The sequence below is a fragment of the Urtica dioica genome, chromosome 11 (genome assembly GCF_054948205.1).
Source record: "Urtica dioica subsp. dioica isolate 48M chromosome 11, U.dioica_male_clone48M_v1_H2, whole genome shotgun sequence".
NCBI classification, from domain to species: Eukaryota; Viridiplantae; Streptophyta; class Magnoliopsida; order Rosales; family Urticaceae; genus Urtica; species Urtica dioica.
Genome location: NC_142766.1, coordinates 20,026,495 through 20,042,835, shown reverse-complemented (window position 1 = coordinate 20,042,835; position 16,341 = coordinate 20,026,495). Strand labels below are relative to the sequence as shown.

The 16,341-nt window shown below is 36.2% G+C and overlaps 1 protein-coding gene and 2 long non-coding RNA genes across 9 annotated transcripts; all 3 read right to left on the bottom strand.

Moving 5' to 3' along the window:
• Positions 1-1,108: 1,108 nt before the first annotated feature.
• LOC149382128 (uncharacterized) lies at positions 1,109-5,202 on the bottom strand. The gene is made up of 10 exons (XR_016302072.1): positions 4,981-5,202; positions 4,838-4,890; positions 4,647-4,737; positions 4,381-4,452; positions 4,143-4,232; positions 3,486-3,631; positions 3,177-3,282; positions 3,005-3,088; positions 2,458-2,859; positions 1,109-2,341 (listed from the first exon to the last, which is right to left on the bottom strand). It is a non-coding gene; the product is annotated as an uncharacterized LOC149382128 (long non-coding RNA).
• A 4-nt stretch (positions 5,203-5,206) lies between these two features.
• Positions 5,207-13,730, bottom strand: LOC149382127 (uncharacterized). Of its 7 annotated transcripts, none has more exons than XR_016302071.1 (32): positions 13,380-13,730; positions 13,226-13,300; positions 12,943-13,120; positions 12,736-12,870; positions 12,592-12,645; positions 12,371-12,491; positions 12,209-12,275; positions 12,055-12,126; positions 11,828-11,917; positions 11,128-11,275; positions 10,794-10,923; positions 10,621-10,704; positions 10,415-10,474; positions 9,963-10,021; positions 9,726-9,784; positions 9,519-9,620; positions 9,085-9,436; positions 8,941-8,994; positions 8,720-8,840; positions 8,558-8,624; positions 8,404-8,475; positions 8,175-8,264; positions 7,508-7,654; positions 7,179-7,308; positions 7,007-7,090; positions 6,800-6,859; positions 6,334-6,392; positions 6,000-6,050; positions 5,809-5,910; positions 5,672-5,745; positions 5,453-5,554; positions 5,207-5,370 (listed from the first exon to the last, which is right to left on the bottom strand). It is a non-coding gene; the product is annotated as an uncharacterized LOC149382127 (long non-coding RNA). The 7 variants fall into 7 exon arrangements; XR_016302067.1 differs by having other exon boundaries at positions 5,672-5,869; positions 9,085-9,216; positions 9,292-9,436; XR_016302069.1 differs by having other exon boundaries at positions 5,672-5,869; positions 6,800-6,887.
• A 1,536-nt stretch (positions 13,731-15,266) lies between these two features.
• On the bottom strand, positions 15,267-15,827 carry LOC149382126 (auxin-induced protein 15A-like). The gene has a single exon (XM_089630037.1). The coding sequence runs from the start codon at positions 15,658-15,660 to the stop codon at positions 15,361-15,363; it is 300 nt and encodes a 99-aa protein (XP_089486163.1). The 5' UTR covers positions 15,661-15,827; the 3' UTR covers positions 15,267-15,360.
• Positions 15,828-16,341: the final 514 nt, after the last annotated feature.

Below are 16,341 nucleotides of genomic sequence, written 5' to 3'. Positions count from 1 at the left end.
AGGATATAGTCCACATATTAGGATGTACATAATGTCAGTGCCATTTCTCCAAATAAACAATGACTTGTCAACTTGGAGCTTTGAAACCCAAATGAGCGCAGAGCAGCATGAAGAGTGTCAAACCAAGCCCGTGGTGCTTGTTTAAGGCCATAGAGTACCTTGTGCAATCTACACACCTTGTGACATGTACATGCAGCTTCAAAGCCTTGTGGTTGTACCATATAGACCTCTTCAATTAAGTCACCGTTGAGGAATGCATTGTTAACGTCCAACTATACTATTTGCCAACCATGAGACAGAGCTAGAGTGAGGATTACACGAACTGTGGCTGGATTAACAACAAGACTAAACGTCTCCGAGAAGTCAAAAACAGAGGTTTGATGAAACCCTTTTGTTTAGAGTTCCATCAGCATTCTCTTTTACTCGAAACACCCACTTGCAACCTATTGCACGTCTACCAGGTGATCAACTAGAGACGTGTCTTGTTTTTCATTAGAGCCCCATATTCAGCTTGCATGGCCTTGGTCCAGTCAGGATTAGCAAGTGCATCAGTGACAGAGTGTGGCTCTTCCATGGTGACTAGAAAAACTTTTGGCTTGTGGACACCAACTATTGGATGTGCATAGGCAAGGATTGAGGTTTGAGGAGGACTCTGAGGTGACTGTATGATCTGTTGAGAAAGAGAGTCCACATGATGTAGTTGCGAATTAGGCGAAGGATTAATCTGTGTTGAGGGTATTGATTGGGTGAGAGCCGGTATAAGTGTAAGCTTGACGTTAATTTCATTCTAAGAAAAATGAAATTCTTCCAAGCTTACATCAAATCAAAATCTTCATCAGCTTATCATAGTTGTTCAAGTCAAACCTAGCGAGACCAAAAGAAATAATTGATATTTAAAGTTACTCAGGCAGACATGTTTTTCGGCAGAAAAAATAAAAAATAACAAGATACATTTTTTTTTTTTAATTTGCAAATAGAGATACGAATAACGGAGTTACCAGATCGTGAGAATCAGATGCAATGAACCCAGGGCAGTGAGGACTGTTTTACGTGAACACAGGACATCTAAAATGCATTCTTGGGAGACTTTTATTCCTGCAAATAAAAATAAATAAATAAAAAAGAGGTGGCTGCACTCATAGTTGAGCTGCCTACATACCCTCTTTTTAGGAGGGATCAAGCCTTTGTAGTTCATATTTGAGGGTTAGAAATCTTTTCAACATAAATTTTAATACAAATGTAACATTGTATAAATGGAAATGCATAATCTTAATCAAAACTACAATACTAAGCTCCATGTATATATCTACATTATATAAATGGCCCTCACTTTCTATACCTAGTAAATTAATACTACCTAACTTCATCTCTCCCCCGGGAAGAGAGACGAACTTTTTGTTACGTTAGTACTACTACCCCCGGTTAGAGAGGCGATAATTTTTAGAAATAATTATCCACATGTACCTGCAAAAAAAAAAAAAAAAAAATAGACATGAAAAAGGAAGAAAGACACGAGCTTATTGCGGGATTTTAATACTACCAAGCTCAATCTCTCCCTTGGAAGAAAGAAAGACGAGCTTATTGTGAGATTCTAATACTACCAAACTACGTCTCTCCCTCGGGATGAGAGACGAGTTTCTTGCGAGATTCTAATTTAACACTAACATATTCTACTGTTATTACAAACTAAAACTACCAAGCTCAATCTCTCCCCCGGAAAGAGAGAAGAGCTTATTGTAAGATCTAAGTATGCATCTAATTCTAACTAGGCCATGTCACAATACATACACCATAATTCTAGCACTTGATAATGTACATATCGCTGGCAGAAAATGTACAAATGCGGAATCGAGTGTACCTGCAAAAAATAGACATGAAAAAGGAAAAAAAATGGTTGCACAAGCTGTACAAACCATCGAAGGTACAAGCTACTATACCTGTAATTAACTATTATACAACCTCAGCTACTATCATATTATACACTGCACCTGCAAAAAAAATAAAGAAAAATAAAATAGCAGTTGCACAATTTGCACAAACCGTTATTCCACGTGTAATCTAAGTCTATACTGACACTTATCCTAACTAGTCCTTCACACGTTCTATTGCTATCGTTAGTAGACTAATGCTACCAAGCTCAACCTCTCCCCAGAAGAGTGACAAGCTTAATTGTTAGATGTAAATATGCACATTAGAACAGAAATGAAGTAACACATGATGAAAGAGCTTGATAAAAGTGATAGCAATTTAACTTTATTTGGAGGCGAGTCAAACGACCATCTTATCAGCGCCTAGAATCATTAGAGTGCCCGAAGGATTTGCCGACTCCCAAAAACCATACCTATGTGTTGGTACATCAAATATACTCTGCATCAGACTTCATAACAAGTTCGGAAGCACAAAAAGAAAAAGAAAAAAAAAAAAAAAAAAAAAAAAAAAAGACGCGTATACACTTACTGCTGCTTGAACTGGTCTCTGCGCTGACTTTGGATCTGAAGCCAAGACTTAATCTACAGATGTCAACTCCAACATTGACCTGGGCTGTGGCTGATTGTGCTGAAAGTGGCCCCAACCGTTTGACTGAAACTAAAACAAAAACAAGAAAAAAACCTACACACACAGGGCGGCCCAACAACCTAAACTGCTATACCTAAAAAAAATAGATCCAGGAAAACGGCTAGGGGAAGTATGACCAATCAATTTTTTTTTTTTTTTTTTGTATAAATAAAAAAATAAAGTAGCTCGAATCATATGCAAGAATTAAACATTATGGGAAAAACAAGCAGTGTGTATTCATACCTGTTTGCAGCATTTCTCGATCGCAAAGCCCTTTCCCTATGGGAGTCATACTCATATGTCCTAAGGTTGACCCGTAAAAAATTTCACTAAGTCAGAATTGAAATTGACAAACAAACATTGAAAAAAAACCTTAATGAATGCGCAAAAGTCAAGAACCAGTTGAGACTCCAATGGATCTTAGAGAGAAAGAAAGAGTTTTCAATACCAGGGATAGGGTGAATCTTCTTAACCAAACAGAACTCTCACATCCCTATTACGTCAAACACCTTTGATCTGATGCCACAGAAATCTACCCCGAAATTAAATAAAGATCAGTACTCTTTGTTTATTTGAAAACATCAAAGCTTTGCTGGAAAATGTGATCCGAGACGACTTACGAGGACACGAAAGAGGCATTTGGAGCGAGAATGGAGGGAATCGTCAGGCAGAGCCTTTTCGCACAAGTTCGTCTGCTCTGTGGCAACACCTAAGCTGCTCGTAAAACTTTAAAAAAAAATTAAAAAATAAAAAATTAAAAAAATAATGTTAATGTCGCTTCCTTACTCGGCTGCGGGAAAATTATCGGGTGGGAAAGAAAATGAGAGACCGATTCTGGTCAAGAAACTTGCAGTTGTACAACTCAATAACTAACGAGAGTTTAATAAATAAATAAAAATTAAAAATTGGAACTTTTTCATTATGGGTACCTTGTTTTCCAAGCACAATGGGTCCTGCTTCGCAATCCATGAAGCTTTGTCTCTCCAAAGGCAGAAGGGAATAGCGGAGGAGCTTCAATGTCTGAGGTGCCTACATACCCTCTCTCTCCTTTTTAGGAGAGAGAGGGATCAAGCCTCTTTGTAGTTCATATATTCGCAAGAAACAAATAAAACATGTTAGGAATCTAATACAATATATATGTCAACAATAAATAACCGCATGATCTTAAAAGCTTCAACCCCTTCTCTAATATTAGATTCTTCGGTAGAAATTATTTTTGGGGAGTATAACAATACACGTACTTCCAGCAAAAAAAAAAAAAAGTGTGTGTGTGTAGTTTTATTTGAAAATAATAGATGAAGCTTATGCTCCCCCTAAGTGTTTGATTGACTGAAAAAAAAAAAAAAAAAAAAAAAAAAAAAAAAATATATATATATATTTGGGCCGGCCGGGGCTTGAAAAAAAATAATTTAAAAAAAAAATAGCCAATCAAAACAACTTAAGGGAAGGATAACCAATCAACTTGTTTTTAGATATATATAGTAAAATAAAAAAATAAAAAATAAAAAAGCCAGAAACAATATGAAAGTTATGTTCCCTTTTGTAATCAAATTAGAAATTTTATAAAGGAGGTCAAAGTTACGTACCTGATTCAACAGCCTCTCCTTACGAGCACCGGAGCCTGTTCTTGCTCCTGCATGTTCTGGACCCTTTCCAGCTCAGCCTCGAAAGACTCTCTGAAAAATATTATATATCTTCAGCCACACATCTTAACTTCTAGTTCTGTCACTATGTACTTCCATTTCAAATAAGATAAGGGCAAATGGTTTACAATTGATACTAGTAACAGATAACAATGAGAGAAGTCAAAATCCGGTTATTTACCTTAGTAGCCCAACCACAGGTTGTAATGCACCAGCCAGGATAACTTCTTTCTTAATTACCAATCACACCAACCTGCAATACTTGACAAACCACTTCAGATAATGCTCAAAGACAAACCATCAGAGTATCATAGTGTATGGCAGCATCATCAGGGTAATGCCAAAAATCTGCAACACATAAACTCGATTTTGACTCGGGAACATTGAATATATATATCTTCCAGCAAGAGAAAATGTGAGGATATTAGTACGTGTTTTGTTTTATACCTGTTTTTTGTTCTTAGCTGCCGCAGAAGCTCTCTGCACCTTTACATCTCGGTCAAGAAGCTCAACAAGAGGAGGAATACCACCTTCAATTCTACACAAGCAAAAAAGACATTCACAACATAATCAGCAATTCCAGGAGATTTCATGGTTGAAACACAAATATATTTAAAAATCAAAGAAACAAATCCAACTCTTCTTTTTATCATGAACGAGATTGCTGATCGCATCGCCACATTGGTCAAACCTGCAAAGTCATCATTAACCATGGAAAAAAAATCAGAACGAGTAACTCATAACCCATGCTGATTAATTAACTCTAAATTACGAATCTTACAATTGACTTTGTAATAGCCTTAGCCGGAGTCATTTTTTTTATCGGAAAACAAATATCTCGTGTTCCTGGGAACATCTACAGAAAACGGGTATGACCCACTTCCATTTGCCACTGGAACCGACCATGTGCGTGTCTACTAGCAAATCGAAGAGATCAGTTATAAATCTTTATTTAAAATCTACAAAAAATTCAAGGTTCAAGCAAATACCTCAAACATAATCAAGTATCTAGTGAAAAGCATAGGTAAGAAAGACTCGCATATCACAAGGATTTTGTACAGAGTACAAGCATAGTTATAAATTTACAATGTACATAGTTATAAATTTAAAACTAGTGAAAAGCATAGGTAAGAAAGACTCCCACAGATCCACGCATTTCTTGATAAAATACCTGCGATACAAACATGAAGTTAGTTTTCTTGGTACTTCATGCAAGAAGTACAACACATAGAATTTCGTATATGAGCTCCTACTCTGTAAAAAACTCCTGATTGTTCAAGTTAAGTTGGAAGAAAGAGTCTCACAAGCCCTGATCCCTCAAATGATGAATAATGCCAGGGTTCGACACTAAAGACCTGCATTATTCAAAAAAGGGTATTGATTAGTACGGCTCCACTAATAACTGAGCTGCAATTGGAGAGAGAGAGAGAAAGAGAGAGAGAGAGAGAGAGAGAGAGAGAGAGAGAGAGAACCTGCATTTGGGGGTAATGGCGGTCACCCTCGCAGAGGGACCTTAAGAGCTGAGGAATTGTCTCCAGCTCATACCCTAAACTCGATCTCTCTCTCATATGATGACGACTATTTCAGAAGAGAGGCAGCGTTTACGTACCAGTCTAGCATTACATCATCTTGGCGGGAATCATCTTTCTATGTTCTTCTTCTCCTTCTCCCTGAGACAACCCATCTTAACTTCTAGTTCTATCACTATGTACTTCCATTTCAAATAAGATAAGGGCAAATGGTTTAATTTTGATATTAGTAACAGATAACAATGAGAGAAGTCAAAATCCGGTTATTTACCTTAGTAGCCCAACCAGGATAACTTCTTTCTTAATTACCAATCACACCAACCTGCAATACTTGACCATTTCAGATAATGCTAAAAGACAAACCATCAGAGTATCATGGGAAAGTCATCATTGGTCAAACCTGCAAAGTCATCATTAACCATGGAAAAAAAAAATCAGCACGAGTAACTCATAACCCATGCTGATTAATTAACTCTAAACTACGAATCTTACGATTGACTTTGTAATAGCCTTAGCCGGAGTCATTTTTTATACATGTAATAATAAGTAAATTCTATACATAACAGGGCAAATAAATTAACTTGTAAACGAAGAGAGAAACATACCTTCTGGATCTTGTGTTTCTTTTAGCTTGTTGGCATGGACAACTTGTCACTCCATACACCTCGTCAAAATAAGAGAGTTAATATCAGTAATGAAAAAGTAGCAAAAATAAGAAACACTATAATCACTTTGATATACTATAACAACACATATAATTCAAGCCAAAAGTACATAAAAATATGTAAATATTAATACATATAGTTTTTAAGGAAAATTGTAGTGTTGCTTAAGCTGCCCCAACTGTTTGACTGAAACTAAAACAAAAACTAAAAAAAAAAAACTACACACACAGGGCGGCCCAACAACCTAAACTGCTATACCTAAAAAAAATAGATCCAGGAAAACGGCTAGGGGAAGTATGACCAATCAATTTTTTTTTTTTTTTTGTATAAATAAAAAAAATAAAGTAGCTCGAATCATATGCAAGAATTAAACATTACGGGAAAAACAAGCTGTGTGTATTCATACCTGTTTGCAGCATTTCTCGATCGCAAAGCCCTTTCCCTATGGGAGTCAGACTCATATGTCCTAAGGTTGACCCGTAAAAGAAATTTCACTATATCAGAATTGAAATTGACAAACAAACATTAAAAAAAAACCTTGATGAATGCGCAAAAGTCAAGAACCAGTTGAGACTCCAATGGATCTTAGAGAGAAAGAAAGAGTTTTCAATACCAGGGATAGGGTGAATCTTCTTAACCAAACAGAACTCTCGCGTCCCTATTACGTCAAACACCTTTGCTCTGATGCCACAGAAATCTAGGCCGAAATTCAATAAAGATCAGTACTCATTGTTTATTTGAAAACATCAAAGCTTTGCTGGAAAATGTGATCCAAGACGACTTACGAGGACACGAAAGAGGCATTTGGAGCGAGAATGGAGGGAATCGAAATCGCAGAAAGAAGTGGGATTCTCCAGCAGAGCCTTTTCACACAAGTTCGTCTGCTCTGTGGCAACACCTAAGCTGCTCGTAAAACTTTAAAAAAAAATTAAAAAAAATAAATAAAAATAATGTTAATGTCGCTTCCTTACTCAGCTGCCGGAAAATTATCGGGTGGGAAAGAAAATGAGAGACCGATTCTGGTCAAGAAACTTGCAGTTGTACAACTCAATAACTGACAAGAGTTTAATAAATAAATAAAAATTAAAAATTGGAACTTTTTCATTATGGGTACCTTGTTTTCCAAGCAGAATGGGTCATGCTTCGCAATCCATGAAGCTTTGTTTCTCCAGAGGCAGAAGGGAATAGCGAAGGAGCTTCAATGTCTGAGCTGCCTACATACCCTTCTCTCTCCTTTTTAGGAGAGAGAGGGATCAAGCCTCTTTGTAGTTCATATATTCGCAAGAAACAAATATAACATGTTAGGAATCTAATACAATATATATGTCAACAATAAATAACCGCATGATCTTAAAAGCTTCAACCCCTTCTCTAATATTAGATTCTTCGGTAGAAATTATTTTTGGGGAGTATAACAATACACGTACTTCCAGGAAAAAAAAAAGTGTGTGTGTATAGTTTTATTTGAAAATAATAGATGAAGCTTATGCTCACCCCAAGTGTTTGATTGACTGAAAAAAAAATTAAAAAGGTTAAAAAAAGTTTAAAAAAATTTTGGGCCGGCCGGGGCTTGAAAAAAAAAATTAATTTAAAAAAAAAATAGCCAATCAAAACAACTAAAGGGAAGGATAACCAATCAACTCGTTTTTATATATATAGAAAAATTTATAAAAAAAAAAAAAAAAAAAAAAAAAAAAAAAAAAAGCCAGAAACAATATGAAAGTTATGTTCCCTTTTGTAATCAATTTAGAAATTTTATAAAGGAGGTCAAAGTTATGTACCTGATTCAACGGCCTCTCCTTACGAGCACCGGAGCCTGTTCTTGCTCCTGCATGTTCTGGACCCTTTCCAGCTCAGCCTCGAAAGACTCTCTGAAAAATATTATATATCTTCAGCCACACATCTTAACTTCTAGTTCTATCACTATGTAATTCCATTTCAAATAAGATAAGGGCAAATGGTTTACAATTGATATTAGTAACAGATAGAAGTCAAAATCTGGTTATTTACCTCAGTAGCCCAACCACAGGCTGTAATGCACCAGCCAGGATAACTTCTTTCTTAATTACCAATCCCACCAACCTGCAATACTTGACCACTTCAGATAATGCTCAAAGACAAACCATCAGAGTATCATTGGGAAAAACATGTGGCAAGTGCAAACCGCTTCATAATGTACGGAAGCATCATCAGACATAAGCATTAGGACAAGGGTGGGTAATGCCAAAAATCTGCAACACATAAACACGATTTTGACTCGGGAACATTGATTATATCTTCCAGCAAGAGAAAATGTGAGGATATTAGTACTTGTTTTGTTTTATACCTGTTTTTTGTTCTCGTCCATCTTAAAAGTGAGGGTCCGGATGGCCGCCGTAGAAGCTCTCTGCACCTTTGCGTCTCGGTAGTCAAGAAGCTCAACAAGAGGAGGAATATCACCTTCGATTCTACACAAGCAAAAAAGACATTCACAACATAATCAGCAATTCCAGGAGATTTCATGGCTGAAACACAAATATATTTAAAAATCAAAGAAACAAATCCAACTCTTCTTTTTATCACGAACGAGATTGCTGATCGCATCGCCACATTGGTCAAACCCTGCAAAGTCATCATTAACCATGGAAAAAAAATCAGAACGAGTAACTCATAACCCATGCTGATTAATTAACTCTAAATTACGAATCTTACGATTGACTTTGTAATAGCCTTAGCCGGAGTCATTTTTTTATCGGAAAACAAAGATCTCGTGTTCCTGGGAACATCTACAGAGAACGGGTATGATCCACTTCCATTTGCCACTGGAACCTACCATGTGCATGTCTACTAGCAAATCGAAGAGATCAGTTATAAATCTTTATTTAAAATCTACAAAAAATTCAAGGTTCAAGCAAATACCTCAAACATAATCAAGTATCTAGTGAAAAGCATAGGTAAGAAAGACTCCTGGTCAATAAACTCGTAGTTATTTATGACACTGGCTATTCCAAATTGGCAATTTGGTATAGACTCCCACAGATCCACGCATTTCTTGATAAAATTCCTGCGATACAAACATGAAATTAGTTTTCTTGGTACTTCATGCAAGAAGTACAACACATAGAATTTCGAATATGAGCTCCTACTCTGTAAAAAACTCCTGATTGTTCAAGTTAAGTTGGAAGAAAGAGTCTCACAAGCCCTGATCCCTCAAATGATGAATGATGCCAGGGTTCGACACTAAAGACCTGCATTATTCAAAAAAGGGGATTGATTTGTATGGCTCCACTAATACATGAAAGTTAAATCACTTTAGTAATCCATGAAAGTATCTATCTAGGAGATCATCGTACCTGATTGTGCTGAAAGTGGTCCCAACCACAATGGAAAGCAGCCCATCCATGCTTGATCTCTGTAGTACAAAAGAACGTAGATCTTTGAGAGTAGAAGTTTTTAGAAAGCTTATTGATTCGATGAGGAACCAAAATTTGGGGGAAAAAGAGTTCTTTTCTCAATTAAGAGATAATAAATAAGTAAATTCTATATATAACAGGGCAAATAAATTAACTTGTAAATGAAGAGAAACATACCTTCTGGATCTTGTGTTTCGTTTAGCTTGTTGGCATGGACAATTTGTCACTCCGTACACCTCGCCAAAATAAGAGTTAATATCAGTAATGAAAAAGTAACAAAATAAGAAACACTATAATCACTTTGATATACTATAACAACACATATAATTCAAGCCAAAAGTACATAAAAATATGTAAATATTAATACATATAGTTTTTAAGGAAAATTGTAGTGTTGCTTAAGCTGCCCCAACTGTTTGACTGAAACTAAAACAAAAACTAAAAAAAAAAAACTACACACACAGGGCGGCCCAACAACCTAAACTCTATACCTAAAAAAATAAATCCAGGAAAACGGCTAGGGGAAGTATGACCAATCAATTTTTTTTTGTATAAATAAAAAATAAAGTAGCTCGAATCATATGCAAGAATTAAACATTATGGGAAAAAAAAGCAGTGTGTATAGATACCTGTTTGCAGCATTTCTCGATCGCAAAGCCCTTTCCCTATGGGAGTCAGACTCATAAGTCCTAAGGTTGACCCGTAAAAGAAATTTCACTAAATCAGAATTGAAATTGACAAACAAACATTAAAAAAAGCCTTGATGAATGCCCAAAAGTCAAGAACCAGTTGAGACTCCAATGGATCTTAGAGAGAAAGAAAGAGATTTCAATACCAGGGATTGGGTGAATCTTCTTAATCAAACAGAACTCTCACATCCCTATTACGTCAAACACCTTTCCTCTGATGCCACAGAAATCTAAGCCGAAATTAAATAAAGATCAGTACTCATTGTTTATTTGAAAGCATCAAAGCTTTGCTGGAAAATGTGATCCGAGACGACTTAACGAGGACACGAAAGAGGCATTTGGAGCGAGAATGGAGGGAATCGAAATCGCAGAAAGAAGTGGGATTCTCCGGCAGAGCCTTTTCGCACAAGTTCGTCTGCTCTGTGGCAACACCTAAGCTGCTCGTAAAACTTAAAAAAAAAAATTTAAAAATAAATAAATAAAAAAATAATGTTAATGTCGCTTCCTTACTCGGCTGCGGGAAAATTATCGTGTGGGAAAGAAAATGAGAGACCGATTCTGGTCAAGAAACTTGCAGTTGTACAACTCAATAACTGACGAGGGTTTAATAAATAAATAAAAATTAAAAATTGGAACTTTTTCATTATGGGTACCTTGTTTTCCAAGCAGAATGGGTCATGCTTCGCAATCCATGAAGCTTTGTCTCTCCAAAGGCAGAAGGGAATAGCGGAGGAGCTTCAATGTCTGAGCTGCCTAACAATACCCTCTCTCTCCTTTTTAGGAGAGAGAGGGATCAAGCCTCTTTGTAGTTCATATATTCGCAAGAAACAAATAAAACATGTTAGGAATCTAATACAATACATATGTCAACAATAAATAACGGAATGATATTAAAAGCTTCAACTCGTTCTCTAATATTAGATTTTTCAGTAGAAATTATTTTTGGGAAGTATAACAATACACATACTTCCAGCAAAATATATATATGTGTGTGTGTGTGTGTGTGTGTGTGTAGTTTTATTTGAAATTAATAGATGAAGCTTATGCTCCCCCAAGTGTTTGATTGACTGGAAAAAAAAAAGTTAAAAAAATTTAGGGCCGGCCGGGGCTTGAAAAAAAAATTAATTTAAAAAAAAAAATAGCCAATCAAAACAACTAAAGGGAAGGATAACCAATCAACTTGTTTTTATATATATATATAAAAATAAAAAATAAAAAGCCAGAAACAATATGAAAGTTATGTTCCCTTTTGTAATCAATTTAGAAATTTTATAAAGGAGGTCAAAGTTGAGAATCCTAAGATTATGCATAGATATTTATGTAGAGTCGTAAGTGAAAGAACAAGAAGTGTACCTGATTCAACAGCCTCTCCTTACGAGCACCAGAGCCTGTTCTTGCTCCTGCATGTTCTGGACCCTTTCCAGCTCAGCCTCGAAAGACTCTCTGAAAAATATTATATATTCAGCCACACATCTTAACTTCTAGTTCTATCACTATGTACTTCCATTTCAAATAAGATGAGGGCAAATGGTTTACAATTGATATTAGTAACAGATAGAAGTCAAAATCTGGTTATTTACCTCAGTAGCCCAACCACAGGCTGTAATGCACCAGCCAGGATAACTTCTTTCTTAATTACCAATCCCACCAACCTGCAATACTTGACCACTTCAGATAATGCTCAAAGACAAACCATCAGAGTATCATTGGGAAAAACATGTGGCAAGTGCAAACCGCTTCATAATGTACGGAAGCATCATCAGACATAAGCATTAGGACAAGGGTGGGTAATGCCAAAAATCTGCAACACATAAACACGATTTTGACTCGGGAACATTGATTATATCTTCCAGCAAGAGAAAATGTGAGGATATTAGTACTTGTTTTGTTTTATACCTGTTTTTTGTTCTCGTCCATCTTAAAAGTGAGGGTCCGGATGGCCGCCGTAGAAGCTCTCTGCACCTTTGCGTCTCGGTAGTCAAGAAGCTCAACAAGAGGAGGAATATCACCTTCGATTCTACACAAGCAAAAAAGACATTCACAACATAATCAGCAATTCCAGGAGATTTCATGGCTAAAACACAAATATATTTAAAAATCAAAGAAACAAATCCAACTCTTCTTTTTATCATGAACGAGATTGCTGATCGCATCGCCACAGTGGTCAAACCCTGCAAAGTCATCATTAACCATGGAAAAAAAATCAGAACGAGTAACTCATAACCCATGCTGATTAATTAACTCTAAATTACATATCTTACGATTGACTTTGTAATAGCCTTAGCCGAAGTCATTTTTTTATCGGAAAACAAATATCTCGTGTTCCTGGGAACATCTACAGAGAACGGGTATGATCCACTTCCATTTGCCACTGGAACCTACCATGTGCGTGTCTACTAGCAAATCGAAGAGATCAGTTATAAATCTTTATTTATAATCTACAAAAAATTCAAGGTTCAAGCAAATACCTCAAACATGATATTAGTTTTCTTGGTACTTCATGCAAGAAGTACAACACATAGAATTTCGTATATGAGCTCCTACTCTGTAAAAAACACCTGATTGTTCAAGTTAAGTTGGAAGAAAGAGTCTCACAAGCCCTGATCCCTCAAATGATGAATAATGCCAGGGTTCGACACTAAAGACCTGCATTATTCAAAAAAGGGGATTGATTTGTATGGCTCCACAAGTAACTGAGCTGCAATTGGAGAGAGAGAGAGAGAGAGAGAGAGAGAGAGAGAGAGAGAGAACCTGCATTTGGGGGTAATGGCGGTCACCCTCGCAGAGGGACCTTTAAGAGCCGAGGAATTGTCTCCAGCTCATACCCTAAACTCGATCTCTCTCTCAGATGATGAACAACTCGTAATTAAACGACTATTTCAGAAGAGAGGCAGCGTATACGTACCGGTTTACAGCTTGGCGAGACTTTGGAGAATCATCTTTCTATGTTCCCTGAGACTACCCAATCTCCTAAGCTCCATCGTCGACTCGACTCTGTCAGTTTGGACAAATGTCTCGCCATATACCTCGTCAAAGAAATCTAGTATTAGTAATTGTATGAAGAATTATAGGCACGATACAATATTCCCAATACCAAAATCCTAAATTCAATTACTCATAGAAATTATTTTGGGGAAAATAACAATACATATAATTCCAGCAAAAAAAAAAAAATTAATACATATATATAAGAAAATATGTTGATTAGGCTCCTCCCGAAATGTTTGACTGAACCTAAAAAACAAAAGTCTAAACACACGGGCTGGCCTAACAACCTAACTCTAAAATAAAAAACCTAACGCCAGCCAAACGTTTAGGGGAGAGGATAATCAACCAATTTATGTATATATATATATATATATATATATATATATATATATATAAGTTTTAAAAAAAAGCAAGAAATTAGATGAAAGCTATTTTCCCTTAAATAACTAATGCAAGAATTGAATTAGGAGGTTATTGAGAACACATCAGTTATTCATACATCAATTTCAGATTGTGCTCGCGCAGAGCGAGAGAGGCTGGTCTTGATCGGCAGCGAGAATCATCCCAAACTTCTTCTTCGCCTCGACGGAGGAGCGTGGGCTTCGTGTCGTGGCTGCGAAGACCGTCTTCACCTTGTTTTTCATCGCCGTCGTCGTCGTTTCTCTCTCTCTCTCTCGATGGATTTCCACGATTGTGTGGTTTTCACTTCGATTCAGACGGCTAGGTTTTCCTTCGTCCAAGATCAGGACAAGGAGAGAATTCTCGCTCTCTCTCTCTCTCAAAACCCTATTCTTCCTTTTCTTATTCTCTCTCTCTCTCTTTCCCTCGAGAAACCTATATGTATATATAGTCCCCGATCAAAATGTTTCCCAACGGTAAGAAAATCCCTTTCCTGATTTGGTTTTTGTTTCCCAATTTGGTCATGCAAGTCTTCTCTCTCTCTCCGTTCCTTCTACTTTCCTTTTTTCGATTTCTTTGGCGCTTAGCAATTCACTTTCGCGCTTAAACTCCCCTCGCGGAATCTTCTTTGGGCCTCGGCCCATTACTAAGAAGTGGACTAGATTAATGGGCTTAGGCCTACCTGCCCTTAGTTATGTTGTTTCTGTTATATTAATTTCACTATCTACAGCGATTTACAAATATGAGTAAAATATACATTCGAATGTTCAATTTGATTCTAGGATTATATTTCCCATTTCGATTTTACTGAAATATATCAATGCTATTTTTTTTAAGAATTTGACACTAGTATATAACAATTCATGCATAGACAAATCATGATTATTAAAATCAATCTCTATAACTCAACAACTTGTTTCTTGACTCTCACGAAATACTCAAGATCTAAAATCTATCAATACGTGCAAAAGACCTTTAAGAGTAGAACTACGTCTGTTATAGAGGTCTATGAATGGGATGACAAGCTATGATATCTATAGCAAATATTCCGGTCAAAATAAATGATATAAAAACAAAAGAGTAAAAATCCTAAAAGTATCCGGTACACAATTTATTTTGAATCCCCAAAGAAATATTATGAAAAGGTGCATTATTAATCAGGACCAGATTATTCAATAAGTTACTCTCATAACTCTATTTCTTGTCTGGAAATAGTCTTGTTTAGAGGGTAGTGTTAAAAGAACTAGTTGATGATTCGCTTGTCAAATCCGGAGATGTGGAGTAAAATTAAACGTTGGATATCAAGACACAACCAAGCTAAATTAGTGAGAAAATTAAGATCATTATATAATTATTTTATTCCTTGAACGCTTCTCACATGGGAGCAATATTCAACAACTCCACATAGCAATGATAAAAGATTATATACATTGTATCGTAAACATCTATCATCTACAAAAATTGTCATAGTGTAATAAACTAGATCTAATTATGAGGTATCAGTTGAAGTTTAAAATAAGATCAATGAATGTGTCTTCGCTGCAGGGAATCGTGAGACCTCCCATCGGGTGATCGAATCCATACTCTTCTTCGGCTTGAACAAGTAATTCTTGAAACGAAGGCTGACTCAACAATGAGACCGGCACAACAAATCGCTTCTTCTCGTGTTCTCCAACGTAAATGGCAAAATGGCCTTTTGGGACATCCAACGCCATCGAATCAGCTTTGTTACTTGAATTCGAGAGAGACCTCTGAAGAAATTTCTTTGCTGGAACCACTCGAGGCAAACGGAAACCCATTTTTATATAGGAATGGTTATAACTTGTGTAGAAAGCTGAGCTAGCAGTGAGAGATAAAATACGAGAAGAAATGTTATGCTCTCTTTCTTAATGGGATTGTTGTAAAAACATCAAAGAGTGTTAATACATATTTATATTAAAAAATGTAAAAGAAGGATATAATAGTATAGTGAGTGGTAGAGCAAGAAGAAGGCCATAGTTGGTTGACTGAGAGAGAGATATCACATGGGATTGTATTTCACATTCACATTTCAAATTATGAAACACTACATAGTCCCACTTGACCTTCTATTTTGATGTGAAACATCAAAGCTATCACATGTATGGTCTAGTACTTGATATGCATGGTCAATTACGTATATAGCTTAAGATTAGGCTCTAGATTAAAACGGGGTCTACTATGGGACTGATCACATGGTATTGTCCTCTTTTGAAATTTTATATATTCATAACCCAACATGTCCAAACTTGGTCTAGCCGTAGAGGAACCACACGATAGATAGGTGATCATTTTTTGTGGATTGAAGAATATTATTTTCATTTGTAAATATGATTTTAATGGGGTCATGTAGTCACAATACCAACCTACCCTCAGACAATATCACGTTGCCATTCTGATATTGACAATATCCAGTTGTATGTTAATGTCAATACATTAATTAGATTGAAGAGTTCAGAGAC